The 13,458-nt window shown below is 32.1% G+C and overlaps 7 protein-coding genes across 7 annotated transcripts; 3 read left to right on the top strand and 4 right to left on the bottom strand.

Moving 5' to 3' along the window:
* Window positions 1–36: 36 nt before the first annotated feature.
* cand_015550 (transmembrane amino acid transporter protein) lies at window positions 37–1,782 on the bottom strand (the record flags this gene model as incomplete). Its single annotated transcript, XM_067211790.1, has 1 exon — window positions 37–1,782. One exon carries the CDS (start codon window positions 1,780–1,782, stop codon window positions 37–39), a length of 1,746 nt encoding a protein of 581 aa, XP_067069585.1.
* A 390-nt stretch (window positions 1,783–2,172) lies between these two features.
* Window positions 2,173–2,376, bottom strand: cand_015540 (uncharacterized protein; the record flags this gene model as incomplete). The annotated part of the gene is made up of 1 exon (XM_067211789.1): window positions 2,173–2,376. One exon carries the CDS (start codon window positions 2,374–2,376, stop codon window positions 2,173–2,175), a length of 204 nt encoding a protein of 67 aa, XP_067069584.1.
* A 537-nt stretch (window positions 2,377–2,913) lies between these two features.
* On the top strand, window positions 2,914–4,416 carry cand_015530 (uncharacterized protein; the record flags this gene model as incomplete). The annotated part of the gene is made up of 1 exon (XM_067211788.1): window positions 2,914–4,416. One exon carries the CDS (start codon window positions 2,914–2,916, stop codon window positions 4,414–4,416), a length of 1,503 nt encoding a protein of 500 aa, XP_067069583.1.
* A 99-nt stretch (window positions 4,417–4,515) lies between these two features.
* On the bottom strand, window positions 4,516–5,799 carry cand_015520 (uncharacterized protein; the record flags this gene model as incomplete). The annotated part of the gene is made up of 1 exon (XM_067211787.1): window positions 4,516–5,799. One exon carries the CDS (start codon window positions 5,797–5,799, stop codon window positions 4,516–4,518), a length of 1,284 nt encoding a protein of 427 aa, XP_067069582.1.
* Window positions 5,800–6,041: 242 nt separating this feature from the next.
* cand_015510 (U3 small nucleolar ribonucleoprotein IMP4) lies at window positions 6,042–6,905 on the top strand (the record flags this gene model as incomplete). The annotated part of the gene is made up of 1 exon (XM_067211786.1): window positions 6,042–6,905. The coding sequence occupies one exon, from the start codon at window positions 6,042–6,044 to the stop codon at window positions 6,903–6,905; it is 864 nt and encodes a 287-aa protein (XP_067069581.1).
* Window positions 6,906–6,970: 65 nt separating this feature from the next.
* On the bottom strand, window positions 6,971–9,982 carry cand_015500 (uncharacterized protein; the record flags this gene model as incomplete). The annotated part of the gene is made up of 1 exon (XM_067211785.1): window positions 6,971–9,982. One exon carries the CDS (start codon window positions 9,980–9,982, stop codon window positions 6,971–6,973), a length of 3,012 nt encoding a protein of 1,003 aa, XP_067069580.1.
* Window positions 9,983–10,710: 728 nt separating this feature from the next.
* cand_015490 (IAA-amino acid hydrolase) lies at window positions 10,711–12,027 on the top strand (the record flags this gene model as incomplete). The annotated part of the gene is made up of 1 exon (XM_067211784.1): window positions 10,711–12,027. The coding sequence occupies one exon, from the start codon at window positions 10,711–10,713 to the stop codon at window positions 12,025–12,027; it is 1,317 nt and encodes a 438-aa protein (XP_067069579.1).
* Window positions 12,028–13,458: the final 1,431 nt, after the last annotated feature.

The following is a 13,458-nucleotide window of genomic DNA, read 5'->3' as shown; positions in this document are numbered from 1 at the left end:
TAATTAAAAGAATTCAAATAGTACTTATGTTTAAAATCAAAAGAATACATTAACTATTGCTGAAATTGATGCTGCGAAGCAACCAGAAGTGCATAGCATTATCATTATTGTTAGTGGGTACTTAAAATAAGGTGTACCCCAATAAGTTCGGAACACCTTCAAATACGCAACAAATGGTAAAATGAGACATATGAAGGTTTCAAAAAAGCCAGTAGCAATCTCAACTAAAAGTAAGAGGTCCCCCATATTTGCAGCTAGTGCTATTGAAAATGACAAAAAAAGTACAACTACTACAAAACGACCTGAAGTATTGATAGAAGTATGTTTGTCTCCAAATAAATCCTTCTGTATACTGACCATCTCACTTGCTTTATTTTTATTGAAACAATACAACTCACCAAAGCCCCTCAGTGGTATAGAAGATAACTTATTTATCTCGCTGTTTTGGGGTATAAATGTTGTAGAACTCGTAGAGTTTAATAGAATTTGAGAGGTATGATCTTGCTGCTTCGAAATAGTAGTTGGGGTGTTTTTTCTATAATTTTGATAATCTAGAGTATTTAATAGAGCTGATTTGTTAGTAGCACAGTCTTCATTATTTGGATGTGATTCGATCTCATCTTCAGTTTGGAACACTTCAAGAATATTAACAGATGCAACTGAGGATCCTCTCCAGGGATTAGGTTGTAAAGTAGTTGACTGTTTCCCTATATGTATAATGTTAGTCTGTTCAAGTGGTACTGTCAGTGCTACTATAATATTTGAGAGAGATGATACTGTTGCATGTAATGATAAAGTACATGCTACCAAATTGGAAATGCTTAAACAGATCTTTGACAGTAAAACTAAGAAGCTTTTACTATTACTATAATTTGAAGCAACACTTGGTAAGGTTGCATTTCCAAAAGTGAGGTATGAAATAATGGTTATAGTTACAAATAGTATGAAACATGAGATAGAAACTGTACCAGAAAGTATTAATAATCTACCTGTAGTTGGATTGATTAACTCATGCGCTGTTGTTGGGGAATTTTCATGATTAGAAAATGCAAAACATGATATAGTCAACATCTTCAAGCACTGTGAAAATGTTATATTAGGGTTCCACCACAAAGTAACTCCACGATTTTCATCTGCTCCAACCGTAAAGAAGTACTGGATCACTGTTATTGCAAAAAGTATTCCTGAGATTAAGGAGAGCCAACTAATAAAACGAGATGCTTGTAATTCCTTGTAGAGGCAAAAAGGTAACATAATAAGTGAGCAAATACCCATCATTACAACTGGTCTATTAAAGAAAGATTTCGGAAAGATATTTATAGTCATCTGTCCTGTAAGTTGTTCGACACATGAGCACCATATAAGTAAGAAACATGGTAACATAATGGCCATACCAAAGAAAATTGGTATATTAACTGCAAGGGAGATTAATCTTGTTTGTAAACTACTATATGTTCTTTGTCCTCTATAATTATTAATTTCATGTTTATCTGTAGAATCACTGTAAATAATTGACTTGAGTAATGTATTTCCAAAATTATCTGCATCTAAATGAACAGCAGCCTTCATTAAAATCAATTGTGTAAAGAATAGGGCAGTACATGCAAAGCTCATTATTATAACTCCCAGAAAAATACCAGTTTCCCTCATACATGCTGGTAAAAGCAGTACAGCTGAAGGAGATATCGACGCCCATAATACAACAATGTTCTGAATTAAAGAACCTTTACAAAAATATCCACTTCTAACGTTTTCAACAAGAGATAATCTCTGTTGTTGCATTTAATACTTCTTAAAAGGAGTTCTTAATTTCTTAACGACGAACAGTCAAAATTTGGCTAGAAATTGGTACATTTATTCACCGCCTCTCGCCGTACTTATGTTATTTGCTGTATCGATAGTAAATATATCCAAAACATACCGCCAACTATTCCGTGCATTGGCGCTGCACAGTATACTATTCGAAATGACCTCTAAATTTGTGAAAACAACCCCCTTGTATATACAATATTATCCTACTTAATACAACACGAACAATATATATAAATCCTAGCTTCAGTAGTGAAGTCTCTATATTAATTGAAATAAGCTCTTAGAGGTAATTGATAATGAAGGTTTCTATAAAGCTAGTTCATAGTAAAGAACTGCTATCCTAACTAAAAAATTATAACTCTAATTACTCGCTACATTTTCGTTTGAGTATAATGCAATGTCTTTCCTAATTTCTTGGATTACTTCAGACAACGTCTCAGGACTTACACCTAAGCTACATAAACGAATTAAAAGTACTAAGCTTTCCTTGTCTAACCCAGCTTCCAATAAATTAGAAATATCAGATAAAATATCAACTATTTCATTACCTTTCTCAGTTTCCATATTTGCGTCTTTGTCCTAACTAATTTTCACCAAAATTAGATATCAATTACTAGAACTTGTTACGTATCCAATTTTAATATCAGTAAAAAATGGGACTTTTAAAAATAAAATAGGATATTGAAGCTTATTTTGTTATCTTTACTTTTCAAGCAACCACCAGTTCCCACATAAAGATTAGCAACTTCATGATATTGGCGCCATATTGCGTGATTGTGTGCTATATGGTGTGTAGTAGAAGCTAGGACCGTTCGGACCATCTAGGGTCAAAATATCTATTAGATAATGAAGTGAATTTGGATAACTACTTACAAAGAGTTTTCTACCGAAAAGATAGTATTATCCGTTACAGTTGAAGTAATTTAATTAGTTTTGTAACAAAAAAAACTAATATCTTTCAGTATTATTTCAAACTAAAGTATTACAATGCATATCGCATAAACTTAATGGATTCTCTGAAATCTCATTGAAGTTGAACTCTGTAGAAATACGAGTAACAAAGTAATTACTGTGACATTAAAAAAAATTCTTCGCAAGAATATGCCAACTTTAGATTCTTCAAGTTCAACTACCTTGAGATGGCCTATTGGTGTTTCTATAGCATTGATTGGCTCTCTTTTGGGTGCTTTAGGTGACAATTTTGTAAGAAAAAGCTTTCTTTCCACTCAGAAAAGATATAAAATCGCTGAAATTTCGGATATATCTGCTACTTCTAAGGAAGATATTAATGGATGCAGCCTTCACTCAAGCCCAGATAATTCTGCTCATCTGAAAAGTAAATCTCCTAAGTTCTGGGAAATGGTCAAAAACCCTATGTGGCTTATTGGAATAATATTAGCAGCTGGAGCTGACACAATAGCTACATTAGCTGCATTAGTATTCGCACCTGCAACTCTAATTACTCCCTTTGCTGGCATGCACATATTTTGGAGTATGCTCATTGCTTGTTTATGGCTTAAAGAGAGGATTGGTTTTATTGAGTGGATTGGTGCAATTTGTATTGTTGGGGGTATAATTTGTGTAGTTGTTTTTGCAGGTAAAATAGATGGATTCACTACAGTATATCAATTCGCACCACTATTGAAGAGACCTGCAGCAATATGTTATATAGTTATTAATCTTACACTACTGATTATTTTCCCACTATTAACTATGAACTCAGTAGCTGTATTGTTTGCAAAGTGTATTTATAAAGTAAAGGTTTACATGAAAAAAGTATCTTTTGACTTTTGTAATTTCAAGAGAAAATTGGTAGAGTACTTTAAGAAAAAGAAAGATAAACATAAAAAGGACTTAAAGAACATAAATATCGAAATAAATCTGAGTCCAATTTCAACAGTAGCTACATCACATCAGAAGCAGTCCAAACTAATTGACAATATATCAAGTATGGATTTAAATCCCAGCTCCCCAATAGAATCTGACGGATTTTCCGAAGTTTCATCACCTACTATATGCTCTGAATTTATTAAATCATCTGAATCAGTTGCAACAGACTTTGTAGATATAAAGGATATGAGGAGAATTATAATAATTTTGGAGGCATTTGGTGTAAGTGCCAGCTCAGGTATTTTTGGTGCAAATACCAATCTCTCAGCAAAAGTATTCACGCTATATATAAGTCAACTATTTTCCGGGAAATTCTCTTTTTTCTCAACGTGGGAATTTTATGTTGTAACTATAGTAACTTTAACTTGTGCTATATTTCAGTTGTATTTCCTAAACAAAGCTCTAAGTAAATTTGAAGCAATATATGTTGTACCAATAACAAATTCAATACTCATTGCCACCAGTGAGGTCGGAGGAATATGTGCTTTTAATGAAATACCTGAGAGTGACGTTGGCTTCTCTCTTGGTGTAGTTATAATTATTATCGGAGTATTATTACTAAGCATATTTAAAGCTAAAAGGACTTCTATAGAGACTCCGAAAATCCGTAGTTTTGAAACAAATAGACTAAATGTAATAGAGGAAGGAAATCCCCATCTCTCATTTGTAAAAGATGAGGTTATACTGCAACATGTAGAAGGTGGGAATAAATAAGTACTTAAGGTTATAATAAATGATATATATGTCTACGTAGATATTTGTGGAACTTATATTAATTAGAATGCTCTTATATTAAATACTCCCTAGATAGGGTCATTCTAAACTGAAACCAAATGTACTCGCAATCAATTCTTCCTGTCCTATGTTCCATAAAGCAACTGACTCACCACCAAATGCCACCAGAGCAGATTCATCTGGGCAGCTTTTGCAAGTAAACAATCCTCCATTCTTCAGCTGTTTCTCTGTAACACAGTTAGTCATATCTATGAGATTCCATATTTTTGCTACTCCACTAATGTCACAACTAACTAACATATTTCTGATATTAGTTGTGCATATACCAGTTACTGGTTTGTTATTTATAGACCCTTGTGAACAAAAAATACGGCCTTTGTTAGCACAATTTAGAATCATTCTAGTGTCAAATCCAATTATAGATCCATTTTCAGTAGAAATAATTACAATATATTCACTTCCAGAGTAATTAGGTATAGTCATTGATTCAGGTTCCCCATATTGCTCATCATAATGCAGTAATACACTATCTCTTTCAGCACTTCGTACATCCCATATATGTAAAGACCTGTCAAAATCAACAGAAAATAAGATATTTCTTTCCTTGGGGTGCCACTCTATGCATTGAACTTTATTTTTGCACTTTTTGTAGCATTCAATGGACTTATTTTCTACTATATCCCAGACTCTAACTGTTTTATCAGCTGAGCCTGAACCAAGAATCGTTGAGTTTTGTGGATGAACATGGAGACACATAACAGCACCCTTGTGACCACTACTATTTCCTCTCTTTCCAGGCACTTTGCCTAAAATTCTAACTGGATCTAAAGAGTCTATAGAATCTAAATCCCATAGTTTAATTTCACTTTCGAGTGATCCAATAGCTACTATATTCTTACTTTCATCACACTTCATAGGATCATAAAGCCAGTCCATACAGAGTGGGTATCCTCCAATTAAGACATCATGATGCACATAAAAGCTTCCATCATCAATAGAATACAGATATACCTGTAAGCTAGCAGTGTCATCTTCAATAACAGTTGATGCTATCAAAGAATCGTCTGGTCTAACTACTATGGCATTCTCATCATCAGAGTCATTTAAGACTTTATCATATAAGATGTATGGGTCTTTCTCAGATATACTAAGTTCATTTTCAATAATATGAAAGAAATTACTACCATAAGGTGTGCTCCTATCCTGCCTAATATCATCATTGAGAAGAGAATCAATTTCCATCTTGTTTATATATTCCTGAATTTCATCATCAGTCATTGAGAAATGTGCACGAGATTTAGGGTTACTGGCTGGATAGCCCCTTGGAATCCATATTAGTGAGCTCACAGCAGTAGACTCCATATACCTCGGAGCTGTTAATTATAGCTAAGAAAATTAGATCTTCTTCTCCAAAATGTCACCAATAAACTGTTTGCTTGCTCCCGGGCTGTCTCTAATTTGAGACATAACGTCGGCACATGGCTAGAAGTTACTTCCCGTAGTTTTAAATAATAGATATTTGACTTTTTTTCTAAACTATATTTGATTAGTGGAGTATTACTGTTCAAAAAGTCATAGAAACTTGAAAATTTACCAAGTCTACAATGATAAGGAGGGGTATACGTTTAAGGAAAGAATACTTATTTCAAAAAAGCCTAGAGGAGAAGGAGAAGCAGATACTTGACAACAAAAAGAGAATCAGAGAAGCTATTGAAGAAGGTAAAGCTATACCTACAGAATTAGTAAATATCTCAACTAATTTACGTTCTTCTATAGACTTAGAAGACAATTCAGCAAAGGCAGCTTCAACTCTAGACAATGAGTATGGATTATCAAGCTTAAAAGATCCCAAAATCTTAATAACTACTTCAAGAAGTCCTAGTAGTCGCCTAGTACAATTTGTTAAGGAATTGAGTTTGATTATACCTAATAGTAGTCGTATAAATAGGGGTGGATATATACTAAAGGATTTGTGCCATTTATGCCGAACAAACGAAGCATCTGATCTAATTATTGTCCACGAACACAGAGGAGAACCTGATAGTATGATTATATCTCATTTTCCACATGGCCCTACTGCATACTTTGGACTGAGTAAAATTACTTTAAGACATGATCTCAATGTAAAGCCAAAGAACTTATCTCAAGTTAGGCCACATCTAATTTTCCAGAATTTTGGTTCTAAGCTAGGAGTAAGGATTTCAAATATCCTCAAATTTTTATTTCCACAGGCAGTTCCATTTTCTAAAAGAGTACATGTTTTCCTAAATAACAATGACTTAATAATTTTTAGACACTATACATGGGAAAAGAAAGATGATGTAAAAGATATAGAATTGGAGGAAATTGGCCCAAGGTTTATTTTGAAGCCATATAGAATTGAATTGGGAACTATAGAGATGAAAAGTCTGACTGCTGAATGGACACTGAGACCTTATTTCAATAAGCAGAAATCTATCCTAAACTGAGAAGTATTGGCACAATTTGTGTACTATATACTTCTTTCTACTAAAATATAATCACCATGAAACTTCTATATAGCGGTAATTGAATCCTTGTTCTCAATCCAATTAATACGTTTTCTAGCTGCAGCATCGCGACTTTGATGAGCATTTTCTAAAATCCACCTAGCTGCTTCAGCTTCATATGCCCAGTCTTTGCTGATTTTTTCTAACTCTAATACAAATTTATCACTGTTAGTGAAATTACTCTGAGTAATATCTGGAATTTTAGCGGAAATTCCTAGTTTTTCAAGCCCATTTCGAAAATCCTCCAATGATTGAATAGGATCCTTATCAATAGCCTTAATTGACTCCTCAAGCTGTCCTAATTTAGATTTCAAGACTTTGAATCTTTGAGTTTGTGCCAAAATATCTATATAAGCCATTTCACATTGTGCTGATAGTGATGCCTCAACTTCAAAGTAATTACTACTATGTAGTAACTCACTTTTATCTGTAAAGAATTCCGATAAATCTTTTTTTTCATCCAAATATATGTTATTACTAGAGAGAGTGGTGGCAGTAGTGCTTGTAATCAAATGTTGAAGTTTCAGGTGAGGGATATCCTGTTCCTTTATATCACTGTTTATATTGACATTACCTTCAGAATTAAATTTGTTAATTTGGTCACCAGTTCCTTCGTGAAAAAGGGTAAAAATTGGTGTATTAGCACCAATCTTCTGTATCATATCAATCTCCTGCTGCAAAAGTTTTAATGTACAATTGAACTCGATTTTTTCTTTTTGATTAACATCCTTTAGAGCAATTATTTCATTTTGAAGTTTGATCTTATCACATATCATATCCTGAATTAGCACTTTTTGGCTTGAAATTTCTTCTAAAAGAGATTTATTTTCGTCTACTAAACATTGCTGAGAATTTTGTAGAGATATGAACTTATCTTCATAACTTTTTGCAATTTCTCCCCTTGCAATTTCATGCAAAGCATGGTAATCTGCAGAGCTTCGGGATTTAGTTAATTCTAATTCTTTTTTAAGAGCTTCATTTTCACTGTTTAGTTTCTCAAACTTGCACTTTAATGCCACATTTTCCTCAAGTTGTCTTTTACACACTTCATTTATTTCAAGTTCTCTTTTATTTTTTTGGTTAATTTCCTTATGCAGCTCGAGTTTTTGATTTTCTAAAATACCTAATTTATTTTCTAGTATATCTACTTTCTCATTGTAATCATTTAAGGATTTTTTTAAATTCTCCATTTCTTTAAAAGCGAGATCTTTGTCTATCAAAATAGTCTCCACTTCATTTTCCTTTTTTCTACAATATTGCAACTGTTTTGAAAGTGCTTCACTTAATTCTTGGTTTTCCCTGCTTAAGGAACTCAGTTTACATGACAATTTCCCACTATTTTCTTCAACTTCCTTCATAGACTGTTTAATATTGTTAATCTCAACATATGCTTGACCAAGGCGATTTAATGCTTTGTTAAGTTCTGAAGTTTTTATTTCTGCTTCATTTCGATAAATATCTATTTCTAGTTTTAGTTGCTCAATCGTGAGATTTGCTTCATTAATTGCCTTAACTCTGACATTATTTGTTCCTTCATATGCTATTTTGTCGCCTTCCAATGCGCTATTTTGTTCTTCTAGCTTATATATCATTATCTTATAATTTTCTATAATGGAATTTAGTAAATTTTTTTCCTTCTCTCTCTTTTTTAGTATAACCTCTAGCTCCTGTACTTTTTTGTTAAGACTGTTTTTCTCTTCCTTTAAAATTAACATTTCTTTGTGGTATTGAGCCTCTTGATCTCTTTTATCTTTTAATATATCACGAACAAATGTAATTTCATCGGTAAGTATGCGAATTTCAGAATTACTATCCTTCATACTGGCAATAGTTGACTTATATTGAAGTTTCTCATTCTCCAGTTGGTTAACCTTGCTATTCAGATCTTCATTTATCTTGAGTATTCTCTCAAGTTCCTTCTCAGAATAGGATAAGTTACTCTTCAGGCACTCAAGCTTGCCATTCAAGTTACCTAACTCTTGCTCATGATCACTTAGTATTTTTTTTTTTTCATCTTCAAGAATAGTAGCAGATCTGTATTCCTCTTGATATTTTAGAATTAAAGAGTTCAGTTCTTGATTCTTTAGTTCTAATGATTTGTTTAATGAAGAAATTGTCTGTTTCTCAGTATACAATGCAATCTCAAATTTTTGTTCTTGTTTTCTCAATGTCTGCTTATTATATGAAGATATTGTTAGAATACTTGCATTCAAAAAGTTGTAAAGCTCCAAAATCATGCACTTTACATCCTGCAATGATACTCTTAATCTATTCTGAATAGTAGTAACTTTTTTCACTTTTCTGCTTATATTACCCAAAATTATTTTATGATTAGAAGAGAAAAATAATGAATTAATATCATTTAAAGAAAGTAGGAGTGATAGTAGCTGTGAAATTTGATTATTGCTCATCGTATGTACAGATTTTGATACTTCTGCACACAGTGGGTAGCTATTAGTTAAATCAGGTATTCCATTGCATATCGGAGTATTATGGCCATCACAACTAGGTAATATTCGTCCATTATACTCAGAGTTAGGATTATAAAAGTTGTGGGTTAGTGAATTGGATTTAGAAGACTCATCCATCTGTATTATTTCTAGGGAAGTTAACTTCTGTGTAACAGATAACTCATTAGTCTTGCTTGTATGCTGATCAAAAACAACCCTTTTCAATAATTCTACATCTTTTTGAAGAGATTGTCCTTCACGAACTGTCTTCGCAAGCTCTTCTAATAATTCACCTGTTGTTTTTTCATCCTTCTTTTCCGTGCTAAATATTGATTTTTCACCTAAGTCATCTTGAATTACCACATCATCCATTTGTTCTTCATAAAACTCCATACTAGAATCGCTTGAAGAATCTATTGGGGGCGTTTTTCCAGATACTCTACAAGGATATTTCGCTTGCTGATTATCATCAGTACGCTGTTCCTCATTTAAGATATACAACTTTGGATCCTTAAAATGAGATTTAAGCAGATAATCAAAAAAATCGCCATGTGCTGATCTGTACATCACTATAGTAAGTAGATGTTCATTACAGCTCTGGTGTTCTTGATTTCATAAATGCTAAAAGAAAAAGCTTATACATGCACGTGGAGTCAGACCCACAAAACCTAAGGCGGTCATGATATAAGCCGCCTAGTTATTTTGAATATATATAGTTCTGAAAGTCTGGGGTATTTGCCATTAAAGCGTCATATTTTCAAAGTTATTGCTTTGCCTAGTAGACAGCACAGTAATGGTAATTACTGTTACTAAATAATTTCCTTAATATTTCACTGATACTACTTCATCACTGAAATATGTCAAAATTTGCAAAAAGAGTAATTATAGTATAGCACTATTAATATCAATCAGAAATTAGTCCATAAGTTACATTATAATATATTGGTAGGAGTATTAGCTTAGATAGATAGTTTCGCATTTGCTATATGTAGAACTGAAGTAAATTGACTTATTTACCTTATAGGTCTTAATACATAATATATAGTTGTTTTGCTAATCTTAAGAAGAATAATTTAATATAAGTAATGCTCACTATTACTATCCCTCATAATGGAAGCTGCTCAGTATGAACACCCTTCTTTTGTGCCTAAGATTTAAAAAAAAAAAAAAGAACGCCTAAACTTAAAGCGCCTATGATTGAGTTGCAAAAAACACCTTGAAAGACCAAGCTATACTCAATTGCAGAGATTTTAAGAATTCACGAAACAAAGATATCAGGACTGATAATATTCTTAATGAGATATATAATTTTATATATTGTACTAAACTTGATAACTTTAATTGGATCTAGTTATACTAGCAGCTTTAATGAAACTTTGTTAGAAATATTGAAATTCAAGGATGAAATAGTGACAAATAGAAGGCATCTACATAGCTTCCCTGAATTGGCATTTCAAGAATTCACTACATCATCTTATATTCAGAAATATTTGAAGAGTTTAAATATAAAATTTGCAGCTGGATTTGCTGGCACAGGCATTGTAGCAGAAATAGGTAGTGGTTTACCATGTGTCGGACTGAGAGCTGATATAGATGGTTTACCAATACAAGAAAGTACTGACGTAAGTTACAAGTCCCAAATAGTTGGACAAATGCATGCATGTGGACATGATGGTCATACTGCAATGTTACTAGGTGCTGCAAAGTATCTGAAACAAAATGAACATAATATAAAGGGTACTGTTCGTCTTTTATTTCAGCCTGCAGAAGAGGGTTTTGGAGGAGCTATTAATATGACTGCGGATGGAGCACTACATTGCAATGTATTTAAGGCAGGAGATATCGATGACTCTACTGGAATTGTCGAATCTATATTTGGTTTACACTTAAACCCTTTTTATCCCTCAGGTTATATATTAAGTAGACCAGGTATCCTTTTAAGTGCCTGTATTTCATTTCATATAGTGATCAAAGGGATCGGTGGCCATGCCTCTGCACCTGCAATATCAAGGGATCCGATTACAGCTGCAATTGCAATGATTCAAGCGATCAATATGATCTCTGCGAAGGAAACTCAACTTCCATCTCTAAATAAAGAAGTGGATGTTGGTCTGATATCGATAACTAAAATTAACTCAGGAACAGCTTACAATGTCATTCCAGAAATTGCAGAATTCGGAGGGACAATTAGATCCTACAGTTGGGATACTCTAAATAAATTTGAGGAAAGGATTAAAACAGTAGTTTCGTCTCTTGCAATTGCATACAGATGTGAGACTGAGTACTCAAGAACTGAGCCGCCTTTTGCTCCAACAATTAATGATGAAAGTCTGTTTAACTGGGCTAATAACATTAATGATATTAAAATTCGCGAAGTTGAACCTATCTTTGGATCTGAGGATTTTGGTTATTATTCCTTTAATACAAAAACTTTATTTCTTTATCTTGGACAGGGTGACTTTAATAATACAAGGTTTGGATTACATCATCCTATGTTCAACATTGACGAAAATGTACTTCCAATTGGTGCTACTCTCCATTCGTTCTTTGCAATGGAGCGTTTGAAGTACCTTTATTCTAATAACGATCAATCTAAGAATGAAGAATTATGAATTACACATTATACTTGGAAGGAAATTATTTGCATTTCTTTTAATATGAAACTACTATTGTAAGAAAATTTTAACTTTGAGACAGCTAAACAGAGATAAACAATTGTACCTGAACTACAAAGTGTTCAGATTAAGGTAAAGCTAAAAAGAATTTTATTTATCAGATAATAAGATAACAGAATTTGTCACATGAATACTTGAGGATTTATTTATTAATCTTAAAAGTGCTAGTTAAGTATTATGTGCGGTCTTTTAACTTAGTAGTAAGTAATAAGTCAATTGGATCAATGTACTTATCTCCTGTATTACACGTAATGGAACCATATATTTGATTTATTAGTTGTAAATTAATAGAAGAAAAGTCTGAATAGAGTACTTGTTTATAAGTTAGAAGTAGAGATCTAATCTGCAGAAGCTACTGAACTGTCACTAACACTGAAACAATATGTTTTGAATAAAACTAATGCGAAACTTTTTCTAATATTTTATTAGATAATACAAGTAAATACCTGAATTATTTATAGATTATATAATATTTATATAAATTATTTGTAGAGATGTTTGCGGAATTAATCATGAATACTTGATTAGTAGATTTAAAGTTTAAATCAGTTGGAAAGTTCATGTAAAGTAATTTTACAAGATTATCTAAAATTACCTAATGGTCCAAAAAAAAATTACTAAGTGCACTTTTCAAATAGACTTATAACTAGATAAATGTATATCTAAATTAAGAAATATACTGTCCTCCAGACTATATCAATAAAATAGACAAGATATCTTCACTCTATTTGAAGTTAAAATTGCTTATGGAATATTTAGTCCTACTTTAAATATTATGCATAATATAGGTAGTTATTGCCATTAAGTTAAAGTTTACTAGGAATATTGAATTATCTTAATGTATACAATTTTGCAGAAACTATGCTTATTGTAATCTCTAAACTTAAATATATTATTTATGGATCAAGAAAGTTATTTAGAACTTTCATACCAAGAAGTACTTAAATTTGCTAATAATTTCCTTAAATCAGTTTGAATATTAGTAGAAATATAAATCCTGAGAAAAAATTATAGAACTAATCAAATAACTTTAATATTATGTAGTAATATCTTAGATAATAAATATATGGTTACTTTTGTTTATTTATTTAATTTCTAAGTCAGATGATTGTAGCCAACCAGAAGTACTTGTAAAGTTATTTTTAAAGATAATTTTAAGGCTTGAATAAGACTTATTTTTAGGTAACATGAAGTTTAGGAAGTTAACAGAGTCTTAAAGACTGTCAATGATTTCTAAATAAAGAGACTATATTATTTGACATATGTGATAGTTAAAATGAATATCTATAGTAATTGGTGTACTATTAAGGTAAGAACCTATAGCAAATCTAGCAATTAAAATGTTGTACTAACTCGTGAAAGCACCAA

Source organism: Cryptosporidium andersoni (genome assembly GCF_001865355.1).
Source record: "Cryptosporidium andersoni isolate 30847 chromosome Unknown contig_21, whole genome shotgun sequence".
Classification (NCBI taxonomy): Eukaryota; Apicomplexa; class Conoidasida; order Eucoccidiorida; family Cryptosporidiidae; genus Cryptosporidium; species Cryptosporidium andersoni.
The sequence above is the reverse complement of the archived record's forward strand: the minus strand, read 5'-3'. Positions and strand labels throughout refer to the sequence as shown.